The 25,343-nt window shown below is 39.1% G+C and overlaps 1 protein-coding gene across 2 annotated transcripts in view; it reads left to right on the top strand.

Moving 5' to 3' along the window:
• Positions 1-246: 246 nt before the first annotated feature.
• The window catches only part of LOC308305183 (complement factor B-like), a 59,125-nt gene continuing 34,028 nt past the window's right edge, over positions 247-25,343 (top strand). The window contains exons 1-18 of one of the 2 annotated variants that reach the window (XM_080749894.1): positions 247-355; positions 3,663-3,869; positions 4,733-4,918; positions 12,727-12,891; positions 13,999-14,082; positions 15,259-15,398; positions 15,904-16,054; positions 16,352-16,480; positions 17,432-17,542; positions 18,709-18,849; positions 19,353-19,465; positions 20,148-20,262; positions 20,869-21,007; positions 21,468-21,544; positions 21,933-22,033; positions 22,535-22,664; positions 22,937-22,986; positions 24,094-25,154. In XM_080749894.1, the coding sequence (XP_080606020.1) occupies positions 295-355; positions 3,663-3,869; positions 4,733-4,918; positions 12,727-12,891; positions 13,999-14,082; positions 15,259-15,398; positions 15,904-16,054; positions 16,352-16,480; positions 17,432-17,542; positions 18,709-18,849; positions 19,353-19,465; positions 20,148-20,262; positions 20,869-21,007; positions 21,468-21,544; positions 21,933-22,033; positions 22,535-22,664; positions 22,937-22,986; positions 24,094-24,273 (2,280 nt within the window). In that variant the 5' untranslated portion in view covers positions 247-294 and the 3' untranslated portion in view covers positions 24,274-25,154. Of the gene's footprint in view, positions 356-3,662; positions 3,870-4,732; positions 4,919-12,726; positions 12,892-13,998; positions 14,083-15,258; positions 15,399-15,903; positions 16,055-16,351; positions 16,481-17,431; positions 17,543-18,708; positions 18,850-19,352; positions 19,466-20,147; positions 20,263-20,868; positions 21,008-21,467; positions 21,545-21,932; positions 22,057-22,534; positions 22,665-22,936; positions 22,987-24,093; positions 25,155-25,343 lie in introns of those variants that run through there. The other variant, XM_080749895.1, reaches the window with a different exon arrangement.

Genomic DNA, 25,343 nt, shown 5'->3' with positions numbered 1-25,343 from the left:
CAAAATATTTATGTAGTGCCTGCCCTGTACCTTGTAGAAATTACAAATAAAGTAGGCTGTTCAGTAAACAAGATGAAGCGGAATCACTTTGTACTGCAATGGTGACACAATTGGCTGAAGAGTGAAGAGTGTTCATGATGTAATTGTTGTCAGTCAGGATATTGATCACCTTTTAGTTTACTCATAGTTAATGAGTTACAAAGAGGTAGGCATTGTATTGACGCTCACTCGCACTGCCTCCCTCTTTATAATGTATTTGTTGAATCATCCCATTTTCAAACATTCATTTTCATCATGGTCTGTTCCCTTGACTGGTGTTGGTGTACTGCACTGTTATTATGTCTTCAGTTTATGGGTAAGCTCATTTGCACTACATATGCAGTAAAACTTGCTGTAAATTATCTAGTATATTGTACAGGTAGACCTTGTTAAACTTAGCAGATTAGGTCTATGTCAATATTTGACAGCTTGTCTTGTTTTGATTGTATTATTTGTTTAGAATAATTCATATTTTCCAAGACGTATCATGATGATCATATAACTGAAAGGAAAATGTAGGCTAGTTTAAATTGGTGGTATATTTTTTATTTGCAAACATAACAGTTTGAATATTTACTTCTTACTAGTTTTACAAAGGGCCTTGAAGCTTGATAGGCATTTTGTTCTTGAGCTTAAATTCCTGTAGAACCAATTTGTGTACCATACATTTTGTTAACAGTGAGTCAGGTCATATTTTATGTTTTTTTTACTCCACCACAACACCTCAGAGGCAAACATACTTTTTACCCCAATACAATTATGTTTTACTACTGTACATACCCCCTTACGTTCCCTCCTTGTGAAGTTGAATTGCACCTACTGTACATAAATGCATACTGTGAAGTTGAATATATTAATCTGTTGCACATAGAACACTCTGTGAAGATGTTTACAAAAGTTAAGTACAGTACAGTAGCAACTACTGGAAAAATATGCTGTTGGCGTATAGAATATGCCAAACTTTTTGCACATGTACATCTGAGGATGCTCTTTTCTTTTACTGTTGCTCTTTTGCCTTTTGCACTCCTTTTTAGATTATTATTATTATTGTTTTTAGATGTGGTTTGCTGTTATTATATTGTTTTTTTGATATACGACTGCATTGACTGAAGGATGCCAAACAAAAACAAATTTTACTCTTATGTACCTGTACAAAAGACGTAACAATAAAGTACAACCTTGAACCTTACTTGTAACAGATTAGGCTATTCTACATTCTGGTATTGCCTTTTCTCAATTATACATATTGTAGCTTCTAGGCAGAGGGCAAATTCCTTTGCATGAATCTTTTGAGGAAAATGTTTATGGGAATATCTAGATTAAGAGGGATATTATTATTATTACTATTACTACTACTAGTCCTACTACTACTGCTGCTGCTGCTATACTACTACTACTACTACTACTATGCTTCACCCATAGATGGCAGCATTGAGCTATTTCAAATAATGTTTGAACATGAGGAGCCCCTTTAAAACACAGATTGAAAAACAATGCCCATATATGGAGATCCCCGAAGTCATCAATATTAATCCCATATCTTGGAATGCCCATATATGGACATAATGTGTCAGTCTCATGTGGTGTCAGTCTCATGTCTCATTATTAAGAGCCTGTAAAGTTTTTAAAAGCAATGTCTCTTCAACTATGGATAGCCTTATTTAGCATACTGACTTGGCCTAGAGTAGGTTTCTTCAACAGGGGGTCCGGCGGGATCCCTAGGTGGTCCTCAGAGTTAGCTGCTACTACAGGGGGGTCACCACATTTTGGTGTGATGGGAACTGTTGTTGTTGTTAATATAAATCCATCATATATTATCAAAGATAATAGCAAAGCAAAGATTATGTGTTAAACTATTTACTTCCATGCTAGTGTAAAATCCCTCAACAGTGAAAAATACATCAACGAAACAATCTGATATGGTGAGTTTATTTTTTATTTGAAAGCCTCTTATCAAGTTTTATGGAAGTCTAAAAAAACTCAATTTCATAGGAATATGTAGTGGGGGTCCCTGCTTCGTCTCTTTCTCAGCTAAGGCGTCCGTGGCCTGAAAAACATTGAAGAGCCCCCCTGCATGGTCTAGAGCCCTGGCAACTGCATTGGTGTCAGTCATATTCTGGAGAATAATTACTGAACATAATAACTACAGTAGACAGTCTCCATCTACCATGGACCATGCTACATTTGTCACGTCTACCATTCACCATCCACCTACAAGGCAAATGTAATATAGGATAGGCATGAACACGTAATGGAGTGTTCTTCCTTCAATGATGAAAAGCATGGAGACAGTTTTATAAAGTATGCTAGTGAGTCAGCGGATCTCCAAAAAGATATCGATGAATCCAAAAATCATGATACTGTATATTATGGAGTACCCTGATGAATATGATGTCATAGACTGTTGTCATACACTGGCCTGCACTCCTTATTTGGGCATGCCTCAACGGGATCTCCATATATGAACATACATGGGACACAGACAAACAGATGGGCACAAGTATTGCATAACCAGGTGAGGTGTGCATTCCCAACTTGCATCATTCCGGACTTGTGTGGTCTCCGAGTAAGCCGGTGCTCAAAACCAACTATGGCCACACACATTCCCTCACCTTTGGTGATCTGCACCTCGACATTGTATTTTCTTATAAACCAAAACATATACGAGTCCATGCCTGTTTTTGGTGGCATTTTTTACATTTTACATTTTATTTCTGTTATAGCAATCATAGGCTGCTGATCCAATTGCATTAGAATTGGTATCAACTATCAAGACATTAATGTCCATTATTTTAAAGGGGTGGTGGCATAGTTTTGTACTTTTTCTGTTTTGTATGTGTCTACTGAGTTAACATACTCTAATAGACCACTGCGTGTGGTTATAATGTGCAAATTTGTCTTCCCTGTGTATTTTTGGTTTCTTCCTGAAAGCTGAAAGCCTCTGAGTCAAAAGTCCTGATCGAAAAACACTGAGTTAATGATCATAAACTCATCCCCTCCCCTTTTACCATACACCCAACACTGTGGGTGTGGCTAACTTCAGCTGGGTTAACATGCACCTGACAACCAGGCATGCTTAATGAACAGGTGGGTGTGGCCACATAAAAACATCCTTTTAACTCTTTCTGTACACTTATTTTTGGGAAAAATCTTCCTCCTAGTATAATCATAATACCTGATCATTCATGTTTTAGAGTGGAAAGAAATCATGACACCCCATGCATCTTTAACTACTAACACTACAGATTTTGGCCCTTCCCAGAATGCTATAGGCAAACTTTTCATTTCTGGATTCAAACATTGCACGTGTGAATCTGCGTGATGATAGTTCTATATGGTATCAAAAGCACCCTCCCGACCGATCATAAAACAGTGTGTGGACACAAGCTGTAAATGAAAGTCCTTTATGAGTTTGCAGCAGCATATGTGTGTGGTGTAGTGTTTTATTTTATGTTGTCCTATCTTTCTATGGTGTCTTCTTGTTCATTTGTTTTGTCTTGTTTGTGTTGTTCATTACCTATTGTTGAATAAGATAAACCATTATTGATCTGAATGAAAACAGCACAAAGGATTAAGTAAGAATTAAACATAATCAGATTCATCTCAATGAATTTGTTTTTAAGGTGGCGGAGCAGACCAGGACTGCACTGAGGAACATGTACAGATTGAAGGAGGTGTTTACACCCTGACCCATGAACTGAGAACTAACACCAAATTGATCTATCACTGCCCCCCAAATTACTATCCATACCCTGCTTTGTCTCGCCTGTGTCAGACCACTCGTAGATGGATACTTAAACCGAGATCACGTACTCGTCAGGCATGTAAATGTAAGTCTTTCTAGAAATGTTTGATTTGACCATTTTATTCTATCAAGGATCATGTCAGTTTATACTCCATCGCTTAAAGGTGAAAACCACCCATTTTCAATATTGAACTATGTCATTAATATACCTTAGAGGAGTTGTGTGGAAATTTAAAAAAAAGTTCCCCCCTTCTGTGTTGCCTAGAACTGGAGGATTGATTTTGGGGTTTGTATTGTAAATCACACCATGACAGAGTAGAATGATAATTCTTAGGCTTATATGAACACTATGGTATAGGTTTGGTGGGTGCGTGAAATATAGAACAAATTGTCACTCCATTGATGAAAAAAATATGCTCCTCATTGACTTACATTGTATGGTGAACACAAACAAAGCTGATTCTGACAATATATGAAGACATTCTTTTTTGATTTTGCTATTTTCATTGGTAAAATATAGCCTACTCAGCTTAGAAACCTGCCTACCAATGACATCATAGATGGGAATTCCAATCCAAGCTAATAATTACCTGAACTGTCCACAGCCATCTTCAGGGATCCAGAATGAGAAAACAGAAATGGTGCCATCTTTTACAGAGCATTAGTGAGGATTCATTATTTGAAGATGAAACGACAATAGCACCTTTACCATTTGTCAGAATCTGTACATTTATGTATACTCAAAGTATAACTTTGAGACTTGTTTCACCAATCACCATACAATGTAAGCCAATGGCGAGACTATTTTGGATTTACAATTATTAATATACAGAGGGTGGAGCAGTTATTGAAGATATCTTGTCAATATTTGGAGTTCTACATCATGGCAAGGCAAGCCTCTACCAAAGTGTTATTGTGATTTAACTCACTTTTTGTTTCTTTTTTCAGTGGTCGAATGTCCTGACCCAACTGTTCTGGAGCAAGGGAGTGTCTACCCTGCTGAGGAGAAGTACTATGTGGGCAATGAGACAACATATGAATGCTGGTCTGGGTACACACTCCGCGGCTCTGACACTCGAGTTTGCCAATCAAACGGCAAGTGGAGTGGAAAAACTCCTATATGCGGCCGTGATAGTAAGTCCTAAACAGCCTGTGAATACTTAGTAGTGAATACAAATTGGTGCATTTATATAGTGCCTTTATTCAAGGCAAATATCATAATGATAAAAAAAAGAAGGAAAATTAAATGTACATGGTTGCACAGCATATAGGTGGAAGTGGAACCTTTTCCATATCATGTTTCATGGGAAATCTCTTATTAATTAGTGGCCAAGGCCACGAAGTGGCAAATGGCCACTCATTGTTATTGGACTTCATCACTATTATTATTATTATTCCGCCACTTTTTCTCTAGCGGCTAGACCGTGCAGTCGCTTTTTACGAAACTCGGCAGTATGGCAGAGGACTATGCCAAACGGCTAAAACGCGAAGCTCGCAACAATCGGCCAAAGGGTGGCGCTGTAGGAAGCCTTTGAAAAATGCCAACTTTGAACTGGTGTAGCTCATGCCCTGTTTCAGGTACAGCAATGAAACCTGTATACACTTATGCGTCTCCTCATGCCGAACAACTTTTACGCTCTGACTTTTGACCTCTGACCTTTACTTCTCCCACAATTTTGAATTATATGAAAAACAGTCAAAATCTATCTCCTCCTGGGATTTTCGCGTAACGTGCGCAAAACTTTTTTTTACATGAACTTTGGACCAATACGGTCATCGCACAGCGGCCGGATTTCTTTTAAAGCGAAACATTATTTTTTAATAATTCACTGTATAATGCAGTTTCATGCAAATTATTCTTCTGCCTCTAAATCATACATGCAAAGTGACACGTTCATGGCATTTGGCAAATATGTAGAGGGTTAGTCCAAATATCACTGAAAGCAATCTTACTCCAATTGGCCAAAGGGGGGCGCTATACGAAGCGTTTGAAAACTCAAACTTTAAAGGGGCATAAGTCATGCCTCGTTTCGTTTGAAGACATGCAACTTGGTTACACACGTGCCTTGACTCAAGCGGAAGCCATCTGTGTCTTTGTTAAGTACGCTCCATCCTTAGATTTTCTGCCATTTTGAGCAGTTTGTAAAACACTTAAACCCGCTTTTATTCCGGAACTTTCGCGTCACGTGCACGGAACTTTTTTTACATGAACTTTGGACCAATATCTAAAGATCTGTCAGATCGGATTTTTTAAAAATGTAAACATGCTTGTTTAATAATTCAATGAATATTGCAAGTTTTATGCAAATTATTCTTCTGCCTCTAAAACATACATGCAAAGTAAAATTTGCATGATGAACTACTGTAGAGGGTTAGTCCAAATATCACTGAAACCAATCTTACCCCAATTGGCCAAAGGGGGGCGCTATATCATTTTGAAAGAAGGCGTCAAGTACATTACATGAAACTTTTTCTTTTTTCTTTTCTTTTTAAAAAAAATGACAGGTCCATTATGTGTGACTGCCGTAGTGTAGTGGTCAGTGCCTGTGCCTGGTATACGGATGGTTGTCAGTTCAAACCCCACATCGGGTTGAGTTGATGTTAACATCCTGGATGCCCATGGCATGTGCATATGTCAAACTCTTTAATGTTGACACATCTGATCTAACTCCAGATCACGTTCATGTTTAAAATGAGCCCCACAACTACTGTAGATTTACATGAAACTTTTTCTTTTTTGTTTTCTTTTTTAAAGAAAATGACAGGTTCATTATGCGTGACTGCCGTAGTGTAGTGGTCAGTGCCTGTGCCTGGTATACGGATGGTTGTCAGTTCAAACCCCACATCGGGTTGAGTTGATGTTAACATCCTGGATGCCCATGGCATGTGCATATGTCAAACTCTTTAATGTTGACACGTTTGATCTAACTCCAGATCACGTTCATGTTTAAAATGAGCCCCACAACTACTGTAGATTTACATGAAACTTTTTCTTTTTTCTTTTCTTTTTTAAAGAAAATGACAGGTCCATTATGCGTGACTGCCGTAGTGTAGTGGTCAGTGCCTGTGCCTGGTATACGGATGGTTGTCAGTTCAAATCCCATATCGGGTTGAGTTGATGTTAACATCCTGGATGCCCATGCCATGTGTATATGTCAAACTCTTCAATGTTGACATGTCTGATCTAACTCCAGATCATGTTCATGTTTAAAATGAGCCCCACAACTACTGTAGATTTACATGAAACTTTTTCTTTTTTCTTTTCTTTTTTTTTAAAATGACAGGTCCATTATGTGTGACTGCCGTAGTGTAGTGGTCAGTGCCTGTGCCTGGTATGCGGATGGTTGGCAGTTCAAACCCCACGTCGGGTTGAGTTGATGTTAACATCCTGGATGCCCATGGCATGTGCATATGTTGACACGTCTGATCTAACTCCAGATCACGTTCATGTTTAAAATGAGCCCTTCTCTACCGGCTGTTTTTTTTTCTGTTCTGAGGAAAAGAAAATATGATCACTCAAAATTGTCAGAAATACTCAGATTACATTGATTTCACCCCAACCCTCCAAAATATAAAAAAGAAATCAATAAAATCAAGGCACTCGGCCTACATAGAACTTTTTTTTTTAAACAAACATGGTTAACAGATCCTGTGGCTGCCTAGTGTAATGGTCAGGGCATATGCCTTTCATGCAAAAGCTCGTTGGACCGCAATCCCGCCTGGGGTTTGTATAAGCATAAAACCATGACATTTGGTAGACTTTACAGTTTGGTTCCTTGAACAATGTCTGATATGGAGCCTTCCTAAAAATGTCCCCCAACCCCCCTTGATGCGTATTTTAATATCCGCCATTACTAAATAATGTATTTTGCATCATAAATCCTGAAACAAGCATTATAATACAAACTGTCATGTCTACACCTATGTTGTGATTTCCAAGGATTGCAATGATATCATGTACCAGCTCAGTGGCATAGTGGTTTGAATGTCTTCCCTGAGAATGGGAGATCTGGGTTCAAACCCGGGTCGCGTCATACCAAAGATTCTAAAAAATCTTCTGCCTCCCTGCTTGAAACTCAGCATCAAGGGTTAGATTTATAACTCCCTACGACATACTAGCGTCATGTCCAGGGGGGGTGTACTTGTACATCAAGCTGCCTTACGCTACAGAAACAGGAGATAGGCTCCTGCCCTATGAGATTCATAGCCTGGCCGATTCATAGCTCAGCAAGGCTTACTATGTACATCATCAAACTGTCCAGGTGCATAGTATCACAGTTTTTTTTATGTCTGTTGCATATAGGCCTACAGTCTTTTGCATACATGTTGTGTAGAGGACAATTTATGCTTTTACCTATAACCACCGATTAGTGTAAAACTTTGTATGCACACTTCCCAGAGGCCAAGGAAAAACCTGTGCCCTGCATTTTTCACATCTGCCATTTATAGCGCCACCAGAAGGCCGACTTACAGTATGTAAAACACATTCTTCGATATTACTCCTTCAGATTTTATCCGAAAATCACACAAATCAGTACACAGTATCTCTACAGTGATGTAATCATGACAGATTTGTCAGATATCATATTCTATCTAATTGGCTAACATTGAATTCCAAGTGGGAGTGGGACTGAGTTACCAGCACCCAAGGAGGGGCCTTAATTAGTGGCCAAGGCCACGAAGTGGCAAATGGCCACTCATTGTTATTGGACTTCATCACTATTATTATTATTATTCCGCCACTTTTTCTCTAGCGGCTAGACCGTGCAGTCGCTTTTTACGAAACTCGGCAGTATGGCAGAGGACTATGCCAAACGGCTAAAACGCGAATGACAGGTCCATTATGTGTGACTGCCGTAGTGTAGTGGTCAGTGCCTGTGCCTGGTATACGGATGGTTGACCACTAGGCCAAAAAAAACCTACCTGACCTGCCGGAGTCCTGTTCGGAAGAACACTGCTTCTAGTTTTTCTTTGATGTCTTCTTTGCTTTCTCTTGATGCCTTTTTGCTTTCCTGCTTTTTATGCCTTGGCCACTTTATCGCTGCTTGCAGCTATATTTATTGCTTAATATTGGTTATTTGTACCGGAATCATTGTTATCATTATGGGGTGTGACATTGGTGTAGTGGTTAGTGCATATGATGTTGGTGTAGTGGTTAGTGCATATGCCCTTCATGCAGAAGGTTGACTGGTTCAACCACTGCCTAGGCCGACGTCAGCAAGGGAGAGAAGATGACAGCCACCTCATGGCCCCCCCTAAGTAACAAGAAACATTGTGAAATGAAATGTTTCCAATTATTAGTGGCCAAGGCCACGAAGTGGCAAATGGCCACTCATTGATATTGGACTTCATCATTACTATTATTCTTCCGCCACTTTTTCTCTAGCGGCTAGACCGTGCAGTCGCTTTTTACGAAACTCGGCAGTATGGCAGAGGACTATGCCAAACGGCTAAAACGCGAAGCTCGCAACAATCGGCCAAAGGGTGGCGCTGTAGGAAGCCTTTGAAAAATGCCAACTTTGAACTGGTGTAGCTCATGCCCTGTTTCAGGTACAGCAATGAAACCTGTATACACTTATGCGTCTCCTCATGCCGAACAACTTTTACGCTCTGACTTTTGACCTCTGACCTTTACCTCTCCCACAATTTTGAATTATATGAAAAACAGTCAAAATCTATCTCCTCCTGGGATTTTCGAGTAACGTGCGTGAAACTTTTTTTACGTGAACTTTGGACCTATACGGTCATCGCACAGCAGCCGGATTTCTTTTAAAGCGAAACCTTATTTTTTAATAATTCACTCTATATTGCAGTTTTATGCAAATTACTCTTCTGCCTCTAAATCATACTTGCAAAGTGACACGTTCATGGCATTTGGCAAATATGTAGAGGGTTAGTCCAAATATCACTGAAAGCAATCTTACTCCAATTGGCCAAAGGGGGGCGCTATACAAAGCGTTTGAAAACTCAAACTTTAAAGGGGCATAAGTCATGCCTCGTTTCGTTTGAAGACATGCAACTTGGTTACACGCGTGCCTTGACTCAAGCGGAAGCCATCCGTGTCTTTGTTAAGTACGCTCCGTCCTTAGATTTTCTGCCATTTTGAGCAGTTTGTAAAACACTTAAACCCGCTTTTATTCCGGAACTTTCGCGTCACGTGCACGGAACTTTTTTTACATGAACTTTGGACCAATATCTAAAGATCTGTCAGATCGGATTTTTTAAAATTTTAAACGTGCTTTTTTAATAATTCAATGAATATTGCAAGTTTTATGCAAATTATTCTTCTGCCTCTAAAACATACATGCAAAGTAAAATTTTCATGATGAACTACTGTAGAGGGTTAGTCCAAATATCACTGAAACCAATCTTACCCCAATTGGCCAAAGGGGGGCGCTATATCATTTTGAAAGAAGGCGTCAAGTACATTACATGAAACTTTTTCTTTTTTCTTTTCTTTTTTTTTTTAAATGACAGGTCCATTATGTGTGACTGCCGTAGTGTAGTGGTCAGTGCCTGTGCCTGGTATACGGATGGTTGTCAGTTCGAACCCCACATCGGGTTGAGTTGATGTTAACATCCTGGATGCCCATGGCATGTGCATATGTCAAACTCTTTAATGTTGACACGTCTGATCTAACTCCAGATCACGTTCATGTTTAAAATGAGCCCCACAACTACTGTAGATTTACATGAAATTTTTTCTTTTTTCTTAAAAATGACAGGTCCATTATAAATGACTGCCGTAGTGTAGTGGTCAGTGCCTGTGCCTGGTATACGGATGGTTGTCAGTTCAAATCCCACATCGGGTTTAGTTGATGTCAACATCCTGGATGCCCATGGCATGTGCACATGTCAAACTCTTTAATGTTGACACGTCTGATCTAACTCCAGATCATGAAAAAAGAGAAAGAGGATCCGAGCACTCAACAAATAAAAAGGAGGGGAACGGACGTAAAAGCAGTGTACTTTATTTCAAGTCATAATAAAAGCCGACATGTTTCGACCCTCTCGGGGTCTTCATCAGGATGCCCTGATGAAGACCCCGAGAGGGTCGAAACATGTCGGCTTTTATTATGACTTGAAATAAAGTACACTGCTTTTACGTCCGTTCCCCTCCTTTTTATTTGTTGAGTGCTCGGATCCTCTTTCTCTTTTTTCAAGTTTTATCCCACTGATCCTGGTAGCACCCGCCACACGTTTTTAACTTTGCTGGTACCTCCTGAGCACCTAGTTTTTCTTGTTCTCTAACTCCAGATCATGTTCATGTTTAAAATGAGCCCCACAACTACTGTAGATTTACATGAAACTTTTTCTTTTTTCTTTTCTTAAAAAAAAAAAAGACAGGTCCATTATGTGTGACTGCAGTAGTGTAGTGGTCAGTGCCTGTGCCTGGTATATGGATGGTTGTCAGTTCAAACCCCACGTCGGGTTGAGTTGATGTTAACATCCTGGATGCCCATGGCATGTGCATATGTTGACACGTCTGATCTAACTCCAGATCACGTTCATTTTTAAAATGAGCCCCACAACTACTGTAGAGGGTTAGTCCAAATATCACTGAAACCAATCTTACCCCAATTGGCCAAAGGGGGGCGCTATATCATTTTGAAAGAAGGCGTCAAGTACATTACATGGAACTTTTTCTTTTTTCTTTTCTTTAAAAAAAAAAATGACAGGTCCATTATGTGTGACTGCCGTAGTGTAGTGGTCAGTGCCTGTGCCTGGTATACGGATGGTTGGCAGTTCAAACCCCACGTCGGGTTGAGTTGATGTTAACATCCTGGATGCCCATGGCATGTGCATATGTCAATCTCTTTAATGTTGACACGTCTGATCTAACTCCAGATCACGTTCATGTTTAAAATGAGCCCTTCTCTACCGGCTGTTTTTTTTTTCTGTTCTGAGTAAAAGAAAATATGATCACTCGAAAATGTCAGAAATACTCAGATTACATTGATTTCACCCCAAGCCTCCAAAATATAAAAAATAAATCAATAAAATCAAGGCACTCAGCCTACATAGAAGTTTTTTTTTTAAACAAACATGGTGAACAGATCCTGTGGCTTCCTAGTGTAGTGGTCAGGGCATATGCCTTTCATGCAGAAGGTCGTTGCATCGAATCCCACCTGGGATTTATATAAGCATAAAACCATGACATTTGGTAGACTTTACAGTTTGGTTCCTTGAACAATGTCTGATATGGAGCCTTCCTAAAAATGTCCCCCAAGCCTCCTTGATGCGTATTTTAATATCCGCCATTACTAAATAATGTATTTTGCATCATAAATCCTGAAACAAGCATTATAATACAAACTGTCATGTCTACACCTATGTTGTGATTTCCAAGGATTGCAATGATGACAGGTACCAGCTCAGTGGCCTAGTGGTTTGAGTGTCTGCCCTGAGACTGGGAGATCTGGGTTCAAACCTGGGTCGTGTCATACCAAAGATTCTAAAAAATGGGACCCAGTGGGATCAAGGGTTGGATTGGGGGTAACTCCCTGCGACATACTAGCGTCATGTCCAGGGGGTGTACTTGTACATCAAGCTGCCTTACACTACAGAAACAGGAGATAGGGTCAATTTTTGCAAAACACATTTTTGGAACAAAATGCTTCAAATCCCAAGGCCCAAGAACACGTGGCACCCTTTTCACTTTGGCCTATTATAGAGTCACCACTAGGCCAAATAAAACCTACCTGACCTGCCGGAGTCCTGTTCGGAAGAACACTGCTTCTAGTTTTTCTTTGATGTCTTCTTTGCTTTCCCTTGATGCCTTTTTGCTTTCCTGCTTTTTATGCCTTGGCCACTTTATCGCTGCTTGCAGCTATATTTATAATTATTATTATGCGTTATGAAGAAGAAAGTATACAGAGAAAGCCACAACAGCAATACATTAAAACAGATGTACAATTAAAATACACTGTATTTTCCCACAGCGGACAGTAGATGTGCTGATCCTGGTGTTCCAGCTGGAGCTGTGAAGGTTGGCAACAAAGAGAAGGTGACATACAGCTGCAATAACAACTTAATCCTTGTGGGCCCGAGTGAACGAGTGTGTCAAGAAAATGGCCAATGGACTGGGATGGAACCTGCTTGTTATTGTAAGATATCACAAGATCTAGTTTAAAGGAAGTCCCCTTTTTAACCGTCAGCACATTTATGAGCTTTGCTGCAAAATGATTATGCAAATAGGACAAATATACACGTATCTACAAAGATTAAGATTTCAGTCAGGTAACTCATGATATATTGAACAATGTTTATTATTAATGAGTATACAAGTGTGTATGTCACATTTTAATTTGGCGTTTGTCTCTGCTACATTTCCTTCCTGCTCAGAAGCAGCACAGAAGAAGAACATCATTAACCATTAGGAGCAGGGAGATATATAGATATATAAACAACCCCCCCCCCCCCCCCCCCATAGAGTAGTGAAGTGTGACGTCATTTACACATCCTACCTGGTTCGCGGTTTTCTTCCCCCATTCTGAATTCCCATAGACCTTTTTCATATCGCGTCATATAAGAACTGTGTTCCAATTATAAACAAATTAACTCAGCGGTTTGACTCATATGGATATGAAGAATCAACTGATGGTGAGAAAACGCTAATGTTACTGACGTCGAATTAGTTACATTTTCGCTAGAAACAGGCTTTATCAAATATGAGTGACTGACTATCATAAACCTTACAGAGCCACCTCGCCGACAATATCGCAAAGACCGTTTGTTTATTTTTGGACCGCAATGCTTATATGAGACGATTTAAGGTGACTCAATGTTATTCTCCATAGAGAATTACTTCCGTGGAACCGGGGGATGAGCGAGTCACGTCATGACTTCACTGTTCTATAGGGAACAGAATTAGCAGAGCCTACTGGTGGTGCTGGGGAGGCGGTGGGGGCAAGCAAGCAATATACCTGCCTGAACTAACTTCGCAGGCTACGTATCATTTTATCTTATTGACATCTGACTATGGTCAGTGATTACTACATGCAATCATTCTAATTGAGTTGCCCACAAGAGGTGAAAAGCACATTACTGTCGCAGTATCATTCCGGTTAAAATACTTAATCCAATCAAGCATATTCAAACCTAAGGATAGCCTAAGGATGTTTAGAACATACTCTTATTAAATCTGTAAAAATAAATATATGAATTAATCATTGTTAATTCTATTCCGTTTGTGAACTTTGCTCCCGTAACAGACAAACACACATATGATACTGCACAGGAAGTCGCTGAGGCTTTTGGTCCTTCAATCACACAAAGCCTCACAGAACTACAAACTGGTAAGTGTGATGTGATCTTAACATTTTTGTGTGTATAGCACAGCAATGGTGATATTGCAATCACTCTTGTCCTCGTGTGTGTCTATACAGTATGTTTGTAGCAGCCAGAGCTCCTAAATGTATGATTGGATCGAGATGAAACATCTCACTGAGGGCCCCGGAATTTCTAAATTATTTAATGTAATGAAAACTAATAGTAGTCCATAACCAGACATGCTTGCCCCAAGTACGTGCATAGCCAACGTTTAATTGTCAATTCCAATAGTCAATGCACATGTACAATTTCTTACTTAGTAAGAAATTAGTCTGACCTTAGTTTTCCCCCTATGGAACGCTCTATACAAGCGGAACACTCTGCCCCGTAGTCTCGGTACTGCCGAGATGTCAAACGTGTCAGAGTAGGCAACTTCTGGTGGCCATAAATACCTCATGGGTCTGACCCTTCAGATGTCATCAAATTTGATTGGGCCGGAATTTGCTGGATTCTACTGAGCTGACAATTCAGAAGTCGCTGGATTTGACTGGATCCAACCAGTCCGAGGTTGTCGGATTTGATCAAGTCCAACAAGGTTGTTGTACCGAACGTTTCTGTATTCAGTTGGCCAACCCACTGAGGAGAAAAAGGAGTTGACAAATATGTTTTGCAAATTTTGGCCAAATAACAAAAATAAACAAAAAACTCTTCATCACTTTCCTGGGAAGACCAGCTTCCTCAGTTCCAGTGGTCAGTGCCCATGTGCAATTTCAGATTAATTGGTCAACCGAGACCCATATAGCCCCTTTTCCACTAGAGAGAGTTACATCACTTGCATTCTGAAAGACTACGGGTCTGGGTCAACTCACTAAAGAGTAGGCTAAAATTGATTGGAATGGATGAGGATGGACAGTCTTAATTACACAGAAATAGAAAAATAATCAGGAGCGGGGTCAAAGCACATCACATCACAACGTGCTGTGAGCTTTTAGATGTGCTATATTCACAAAATTTTTAAATAGGGCATAAGCCTTTTTCTTCTTTATATTTGTTTACAATTTGGGGAGCAACATTGTGCTGAATAATTATAATTAAAATGTCATACATCACAAATAATCAAATAACTTGCATTTGAAGCTTCAAAATGAACAGAACTAGCGGTTTGATTAAAAAGAAAAATCATATCTGTCTATGTTTTTCAGAGGACACGCCAACGGGGAGAAGTATCAGGATACCAAAAAATGGGACACTCAACATCTACGTCGCCATGGATATTTCAGCAAGCATTACAAAAAAAGAGTTTAGCGCCGCAAAAGATGCAGTTACCAAACTTATTACCAAGGTGAATCAAAGAAACAGAGTCAAATAATATTTTGCCAAGTTAGAGCATCAGAATTTGTTAGAATGATTTTCAACCTTTCTGTAAAACAACAAAATGAAGCTTTATCACTGTCTGTCCCCATCCAGCAATCACAAACAATAATTTCCCAACATATTCACATTTGTATATTTATATAGTCATGAATGTATTGGGATTGAGCATTTGTTTTAAAGTTGAATCATTTTGAGGAAATGCTATGTCTGATGCCCTCACACACAACCTCACCCACCAACCACCAGCTGGCAGGGGAGGGGTCTATTCATGTTCCTGGGATACATTTATGGTTAAATGTCGCACGAGAAGTTTAAAGATACATAGCCCCATTGACTTTCATTTGGATGATTTTGCACAAGACTCTGGGATAATTACAGATGCCAATTCACATGTTCTGTGATGATTCAATGTTGTCTTGCACAGATCTACAGTATTCTGTTTAACAAAGAAATGATCTTTCACGTCTACGCAGGTTTCCTCTTTCTCTGTCACTCCCAATTACGACATCCTCTTCTTCTCCTCTAACATAAAAGAGGTTGTCAACATAATTGATTTTTTTGGTGCGAACAAACCAACACTTGACGTTGTCCGGGAGGAATTAAAAAACTTTGACATAGAAGAGGGTGAGTAAAGTGCAGATTTAACCAAATGGTTCAGAATGTTTTTCACAACTGCCTGTTTCTAATGTTTTATTAATACTGCAGCCACATACATTATGTGACTGTGCTATTTACAGTGGTGTGTGGGTGCATGCATGGGTGTGTGGGTGTGTGTGTGTGTGTGTGTGTGTGTGTGTGTGTGTGTGTGTGTGTGTGTGTGTGTGTGTGTGTGTGTGTGTGTGTGTGTGTGTGTGTGTGTGTGTGTGTGTGTGCGCGTGTGTGCGTGCGTGTGTGTGTATGTGTAATACATTTGTATTTCAGGGTTAGATGATCTTGGGACAGACCTGAATCTGGCATTTACAATGATCAGGGATAAGATGGCATGGATAAAGAGGAACACCAACGAAGGCTTTTTGGAGCATCGTCATGTCATCATCCTCTTTTCTGATGGTAACTCAAGACTTTCTGACTTTCTATATTAAATTATAATATCCACCCCTTCTGATAAACATGGGTAATTACAAGCTGTTATTGAGAGACAGACAGCTCTCCATCTCTCCATTTTTATTTTGAATGCCACAGATGCTTTTAACAGCCATTTAGCAAAAATGCAGTTATAAGTGATTTTGTACAGGGAAATTGGATTATTTATGTTACCGGTATATGACCTGGTGTGCAAAAGACCTTTTGAGCTTAGTTGGAGCTACAGTTTGACAACATGCTTGGGGGGAAACATGGATGACCATGGTTAGCGATTTGCCTGCCTATAACTTTATACAAGCAACAAGCTACAGTTGTTTTGCCATGGCAGCAAAGATTCACAAAAATGTACTATACCCAGGAGTAGCCTCGTAAACAGCCCTCTTCGACCAACTTCTGTAATCCTTCTGGATTACGGAAGTTGGTCGTTTATAGGCTAACCCATGGGCAGGGACGTGCAGAGAATGTTAGGCAGGGGCTGAAAGTTCTAAAAGGGCCCTTTGGTGAAAATATCGAAAATATGTCAGCTATTTTCGATACTTGGTACCACATTGAACTAAGCATAATCAAGTCAATGCTGGAGATGTGGCGTAACGGCATGGATTTCTACACAGAGAGGGCAATTCTTTCAACATAAGATGCTGCATTCAAGTTCAGGAGAGTTTGGACAAGGCAATTCTCTTGAATGCTGCCTTCAGGTATGGCATGGAAAGAGAGCATTTGCATTTCTTTTACCATAGTAAAAACTACATTCATGGTCTGGAGAGGGCAGATGGATAAAAGGGCAGGGGCTCAAGCCCCCTTTGATGTATATCTGTGCACGTGCCTGCCCAGGGGTGTAGTGCCATACATTGGTTTACAATACTTATTATTCAGCATATCTGTTATTATCTCTGACAGCTTGGTTACTGTTCATTGCAGGTGGATATAATGTGGGAGGTTCACCTAAAGCCACTGTGGATAAAATAAAAAACATGGTCTACCACAACAGAGCTGAACAACCTGACGAGGAAAAGAGAAAGGAATATCTTGGTGAGGTTCAATGTTTTGTTTTGTTTCTCATGTTACGCTTAACATAAAGGTACAGTTGACAATTTGCCTAATGGGTGGTGATCCCAGGGAATCCTGTCGAACGTCAAATGCACATACCTGTATATGGACTCAAATGCAAATATATCCCCGTTAAATACACATAATATGGAGATCAACATGCCTGCACTGATGTCATACATACACAACATAAACCAAATGCACTTACAGTATATAAATGGAGATTCGATTTTCAACATACAATGATGTCAGACACAACATAAACCGTGTCATAAATGCATAATCGGCTATGGAGGTAGAACCATGTATTATTACAGTAGACTTGTCGTTTTTGATTCATCCCCCAAAAATGATGATGATGATGATGATGAACAACACCGATTCACGCATGTGTCCCATGGGCATATCAGTCGGATCTGCAGTGCAGCGTAGGTGTGTGTAATAATAACCCTGATGTATTTTGGGCATGTCAAAAAATATGCTTTGTTGTGATGCAACATGTTGTGAGCTTGAAGATCGCCTATTTTCATATTTTGTTTTTGTGGTTTAGAAAACAACAAATCAAACCCTAGACATGTCCATATAGTGTATATACTGTGTATACTGTCGGTCCACCCACACACACACACACGCACGCACGCACGCACGCACACACGCGCGCGCGCACGCGCACACACACACACACACACACACACACACACACACACACACACACACACACACACACACACGAACCCATGAACGCACCCACACACCACTATACATAGCACACTCACATAATGTATGTGGCTGCAGTGGTGGCAGTAAGGTGAACATTGTAAAGTGCAGTATAAAAGTGGTAAGAACATTTTTAGTTCAGAATATCTTATGGCTTGGAAAGAAACTGTTCCTGAGTCTGCTGGGTGTGGACCCAATCCTCCGGTACCGCTTACCAGATGATTACAGAGTGGGGTGACAAGGATCTTTAATGATCTTCTGGGGATTCAGGGGGGGAGTTCTCCTTGTGATATAGAGGTACTGGATGGCTGGTAGATCAGACCTGATGATCATGTGCTGCACTGTTTTAACCATGCTCTGTAAAGCCTTGCATTCATGTTGTGAATACACAACCTAATGTCATGTTTAATTTTGGCAACAATTTCTTGCAGACATTTATGTTTTCGGCATTGGAACTGATATCTTTGAGGAGGAACTAAAGCCTCTTACAGCACCTCAGGACAGCACTGAAAAACATTTCTTCAAACTAGCGGAAATGGAAAACTTAGACGAGGCCTTTGACGACATTATTGGTGAGTGCTCTGCTATCTATCTATCTATCTATCTATCTATCTATCTATCTATCTATAGCCTATGTATCTATAAGGATAGCCTACGTTTAGAACATACTCTTATTAAATCTGAAAAAAATAAATGAATGAATGAATCATGGTTAATACTATCTATCTATCACACACGCACGCACGCACGCACGCACGCACGCACGCACGCACGCACGCACGCACACACACACACACACACACACACACACACACACACACACACACACACACACACACACACACACACACACACACACACACACACACACAATAATGTATACTTTATACTGTGTATTGTATCTCCAATATACTTCAAATACATTTTGGCTGCATGGCCCCAGTAACCAAAAGTTCCCTTTAAATCTATTTTCTATAGATGAAGCTTAGAGAGCAGATCACATTTATTTTAATCAACATTTTTTAGTTAAACCTGATGTCTTTTTTTGTGTTTGATTTTTTTCTTCCTCATGCAGATGAAGGAGAGGTTGTTGGTTTATGCGGTCTTCACATTGTCAAAGATAAAAATGTTTATCAAAGGGATTGGGCAGCGTACAAGTATCCATGGAAAGCTGAAATTAGTATTAAGGTATTTTACATTTTATAGTTGTTTGTTGTATGTTTTGCACCCTGTCTTTCTGTTCGCTCCTGCGCGCGCACCTGGAGGCCGACCTTTGCAAAACAATTGTTTTTACTAATTTTGTCCAAACATCACAACCTCGGTACACATTATCGCTACAGTCAAGTGATCAATACGGATCCGTCCGATTTATTCATATTCCATCCTGAATTTCCGAACATTTGCTGGCCCACAATAACCTACCTGACCTAGTTGAGACCTCTGCTCCGAGGAGCACTTTTTCTAGTTATATTTGTATTGTTTTAGTTATGTAAGAGTTGTTCTGATACAGATACAGTAGGCCTACCAGTATTGGAAAAGCTACCGATACTGCCTAAAATAGTATCATTACAATACCACATAATGTATGATATATAATTTACAGTGATCAATATTTTCTTTTTGTATTTTGAATGATTGAATCATTCAAAAGTGCACTTCTCACACTTCCCCCTTAACTCTGAGAGTGTAAGGGTGACATCAGTGACATCTGACTCATTTCAGTAAAATGCAAATATTATTACATAATAAACTAATACTATAATAAAATGGTTAATATAAGAGACATGTCTACATAAACTATTCTACACAGTATATTAATAGTATGCAGAGTGCATGTTAAATTTACATACATCCTATATGTTCAATTTAGAGAAGAAACTGCCTTGGTTCTCTGGTGAGCAGCAGATTTGTCTTGACTGCTGCACACTGCATCAACTTTGACGATACAGCTGCAGATATCAAAGTGTACACCAGTGATGACCAGGGTAATGTGTAACATTTATTTGCCTTTATGCTTAAAGGGATAGTTCAACTTTTCTTCTATTGATTACTCACCCCATGGGGACTTGAATTCATGGATATTTCATAGTTTTGGTCTCATTCCTAAGCCAATAATTTGATGACCAGCAGTGGTTCTCTATGGAGACACAAAGTGCCTCCTTCGTCCCCTATGGAGACACAAAGAGTCTCCTCAAATTATTGGCTTAAGAATGCGACAAAGACTGAAGAATATCTTGATGAATTATCCCTTTAATATTTACAGCATTCATACTGTGGTGTGGATTATTTTTTATATTAAAGGAGCTATTGTCAACTTTTTCTTGAAAAACGGATGCTAAAATAAAAATAATGTTTCAAAAATATTTTATAAAAAAAATAAGCTTCATATGTGTTTCTATTCAAAAATAAAATATTTTCAAAACATTATTTTTATTTTAGCATCCGTTTTTCAAGAAAAAGTTGATTATAGCTCCTTTAAGCCTCACTGCTGGTAGCTAATTCATTTCATAGTCAGACTCAGGATTAGCATAACCTAAACATTTCTGTTAGCTGTAACATGCACATTTTCTCTTGATCTTGTCCCCTCACAGCTAGACTAGTAGACAGAATCTACCCTCATCCGGACTACAACATTAAAAATAGAGTGAATCAAGGAGTGTTACAATTCTATGACTATGATGTGGCTCTCCTTAAACTGACAAAAAAAGTCATCTTTTCTTCTCATATCAGGTAAGCATTTGCAAAAGTGTATTTACATTTACTTCTTTGAATTACCAGCAGTTCTGAGTTGTTCTTTGTCCCAAATCGTGAGATTGTTTTTGAATCTCACACACACACACACACACACACACACACACACACACACACACACACACACACACACACACACACACACACACACACACACACACACACACACACACACACACACACAAAGGAAATGACAGGCAGGAGGATGAGGGCAAATATGGACATACATGATGCCAACCCAAATTGGCACATCACAGGACTGAGGTGAAGGGAGATAGAGAGGGAGAGAGTGAGAGAGAGCCTGTTTTACCTGAACCTGAACATGCATGTCCAGGGCAATATCCCTGCTGAACAACCTATGGAATATTACGGATAAACTGTCATTATACTTACCTAATGTTTGTATCATTCTCTCTATATGTCATGGCCTTTTTCCCAGGCCCATTTGCATACCGTGTACTCAGGCAACCAGCGATGCTCTGAAGCTGGTTGGTGTTTCCACCTGCAGGCAACAAGGTGACGTACTGTAACCCACCAAGACATCACAACGCCTTAATGTTACAATGACTATTACAGTGTTACAATAACAATATCGTTTATCAAGCACAAAGAGGCTGAGCTTCACAACAAAACAGCTGTAGATAAATCAGAGAAGAAACCGGACAACTAAATTACATTAAACTGATAACTTCTCTATAGTTAAAAATAATTTAAAAAAAATTAATAGTTATACTTTTGATAGTATAATAAAAGTAAAACTACAATAAAATATCATTACAATTATATACACCTTGCCTGATATGATGCCAAAGACCCAATGTCCACCCAGGGCCATCAATCAATACACTTCTGATCAAATCATTTGCATGCTATCCCATGAACACTATGTATTCTCTTAATACAGAGGAGCGATTGTTGAACAAAGAACTTGAACAACTTACCTTCCTGACCGTCAAGAATAAGAATATAGAGGAAAAAGATGTCCACGCCAAGCTTGGCGATAATGTAAGTTTTTTTGCCTATACTTTGTGCATTGTACACATTATAGTACACAGTAAAATACCACTGGACTCATAAGGGTGCATTTTGTTCCATTTGTACATCTGCATAGTTAAATTAAGATCTTTACTGTGTATACGCTTTCATATAGCCTCATATTCCTTATAAATACTGTATATTGTACTCATACATGAGCATATGTGCACATTTGCTCATATGCTACATTTTGATTTAGTTTTAGTCATAGTCTTTTAAATAAACCTTTCGATACCGATTCTCTGAATTGTAAAGCGATACCCGATACGATACAAAGCCAAAACGGTACGATATATGCTTTTGCATATCGATATAGTAGATCATTGCAAATTAAAATACATTTTTCAATTCAGTTACTATATCGTTACACCCCTATTCGTCAGTGAAAAAAATGGGTTTTCGTCAGTTTTTGTCGACAAAATGAACACTGCTAACTGTACCTCTCTGTTGTTGTCCTGTTCTCTGATGCAGAGACCTGATTGTATTAAAAATGCAAAGCATGCTTATGGAATAACTACAAATGATGAGACCGTGGCAGTGACTGATAACTTCATCTGCACTGGTGGCAAGGACCCAAGAATAGATCACATATCATGCCCAGGTATGATCCATTATTATCTCCAGATCACGTGCAAACGTGACAGCATATTGTGTGTATTGTTCACTTACGTATAGCTCAAGAATCCTCACATTTATTATTTCTGAATCAAGAAAATAGAAAATGCCATTTGGTTGTCTGCTTCTTGTATTTAATATTTTTTGTTGGCATCCTACTTCTGTGTGAACATTTAAAAAAAAAACCTAATAAACACTGAGTCATAAAGAAAACAGAAAATGAATGTACTGTATGTATCTATGCGTCTGTTGCCACAGGGGACTCTGGTGGAGCTGTGTTCAAGGAGTATGAGCACCGCACAATACAGGTAAGCAACTGTTCATTGATGTGTATTAGATTCATATCAGAAAATGGTGGGGTGGTCGAGGGGGCAAAGTGGGATTCATTGGACCATGTATCAGTTTTAGTTTTTCTTTAAACGTTTAACCACATTAATTAACTCTGATGTCAACATTTTGGGCATGTGGTGAAAATAGCTGATCCGCAAGCTCACTTGAGCTTGCAAATCAGTTATGTTCACTATTTGTTCTACGATTAAGTACTGTATATACTGCAGGACTTTGGTGAAACAACTTTTAAGTAATCTGTTCATACAGTCAGGGATCATACAGTCAATGTAAAATCTGGCAAACATCTGAGAAACATCCCACTTTTATCTAACACGATATATGCTCTGATGTTAAGAAAGAAAAGAAAAGAAAAGTTTGTAATGTTTGATTGTTGCTTAAACTGACCTGCACACTTGAAGGGAGACAGAAAGTTAGGAAGACATTTGTCACAACTGGCCTAGTCAATACATAGCAGAGTAATTAAAGACAATTAAAGACAAAGACTCTGAGTGCAAGCTGATGTGTCATAGTTGAGTACTAAAAATGTCTATCTGATGCACAAAAAAAAGTATTTGTTCAAGAATTTAAGTGATCCCTTTTAAAGTGCTGGCTGTGTAGATACTCACATAACTAAAACCTCAACAGACAGGCCCTGCACTCTAAAGGCAGCTACACACTGTACCACTTTTAAAGTCATCTGGGAGTCATGAGATTGTTATGCATTTCACATTACACGGTTTCATTACAAGTTTCCTTCTTGAAATCGGCAGTAATAATATCGTTGTGGTTTTCACACAACACGATTGATCGCTGACAAGGGATCACACACTGCAAGATTTCAGCTTGTGATCCAGAACCGATACATTTTCATTTCTATATTTATTTTTCCTATATTCCTTTCCATTCCATTATCGCATCACCAACGTCTATCTGTTCGCGAAAGGGTGCAAGGTTCCTGTGAAAGAGACTATAGTCTTATAACTGTCCATATACATTTCTGTTGTATGTTTTGTGTTCTGTGAGCTGTTGGTGTCCCTTATTGGGCCAAATAAAGTATTGAACTCATAATAAAGTTTTCTTGACAGGTTGCAACGGTCAGCTGGGGAGTACATGACATGTGTACAACTGGAGAGACTCTGCCTAGGTCAAACAAAACCTCCAGAGATTTCCACATCAATCTTTTCAGAGTTGTACCTTTTCTGAAGGGGATACTTGCTGATGAAACCCAGTTTGAGTATTCACCAACCCTGTTTTTAGATAACTAAATGTATTGACATGTCTGTTGATTGTTGTGTTTATTTGGTTTCTGTATCTTTCGAGGTCTTGCTAGCCTGCTAGGCATGTCTGATACACAATTGATTTCACCATCAGTAAACAGATTAGTCCTTTTACTTAGTTGTCGTTTATAATCATTGACAATGTTGTAAACAATAAGGAAATGTGAATTACTAAGTCATGTTTTTTTAAGGGAGGCCATCCTGTTTATTTCACTTGACTTTGATTTGATTTAGATTTTACTTTATTGTTCCCTTAGGGAAAATTGTCCTCTGTCTCCATTAAACCCATCGTAAGGAGCAATGAGAACCTCTAGTTGTTTTTGCCAGAATGTGAATCTGAAAAGTGTTATCAGGCAATAGCCTACAAGAGTACATTGTTCACTATACATTACTGGTTCACCATACACCATGAGCTACAGTAGAAGCTGGTCAAATGGCCATATCTGAATCAAATTGTGTGCACCCAAACTACATGCAGGATTTGGGGTTGTTTGATTGGTATGCATAGTTGCACACTTTTTATTTTTAACATTCCTTCCTTTTTAACCTGTAAAGACGGTTTTATGTGTTTTTTTGCACCTTATGTCTAATCAAGCACATACCTGCCGCTATTTGAACCTACCAATGTGTTACCCATTTTCACACCTTATGCTTAAAGTACACTGTTTCTGCTGGTCTTATTGTATTGTATATGTAAATAACATTTTCTTTTTATGTTCTCTTCCCCACTCCCCCCACATCATTTTTTGTCTTCTCCCTTTCTGATGGAGTTTACGCAAAAACAAATTTCACCCACTTCTTTACAACTATCTGTAAACCAGTGATGTGACAATAAAGTTGATGAGTTCATCATCATATCCTTTTCTTAACCAGTCTCAAAGAGATTAAAGTCACAAGAGTGACTGGACCAAGAGAGCAGCATGAACATTGTGATAACAATAAACAAACAATACTGTACAATACAAAGAGACAAATACAACTATCACACACCACAACCAAGTGAACACAATATGTCCATTGTCCATCATGGAAATACATAAAGTGGGTAAAATTTACAT

This window comes from Nannobrachium achirus (assembly GCF_963921795.1).
Source record: "Nannobrachium achirus genome assembly, chromosome: 19".
Classification (NCBI taxonomy): Eukaryota; Metazoa; Chordata; class Actinopteri; order Myctophiformes; family Myctophidae; genus Nannobrachium; species Nannobrachium achirus.
The sequence above is the reverse complement of the archived record's forward strand: the minus strand, read 5'-3'. Positions and strand labels throughout refer to the sequence as shown.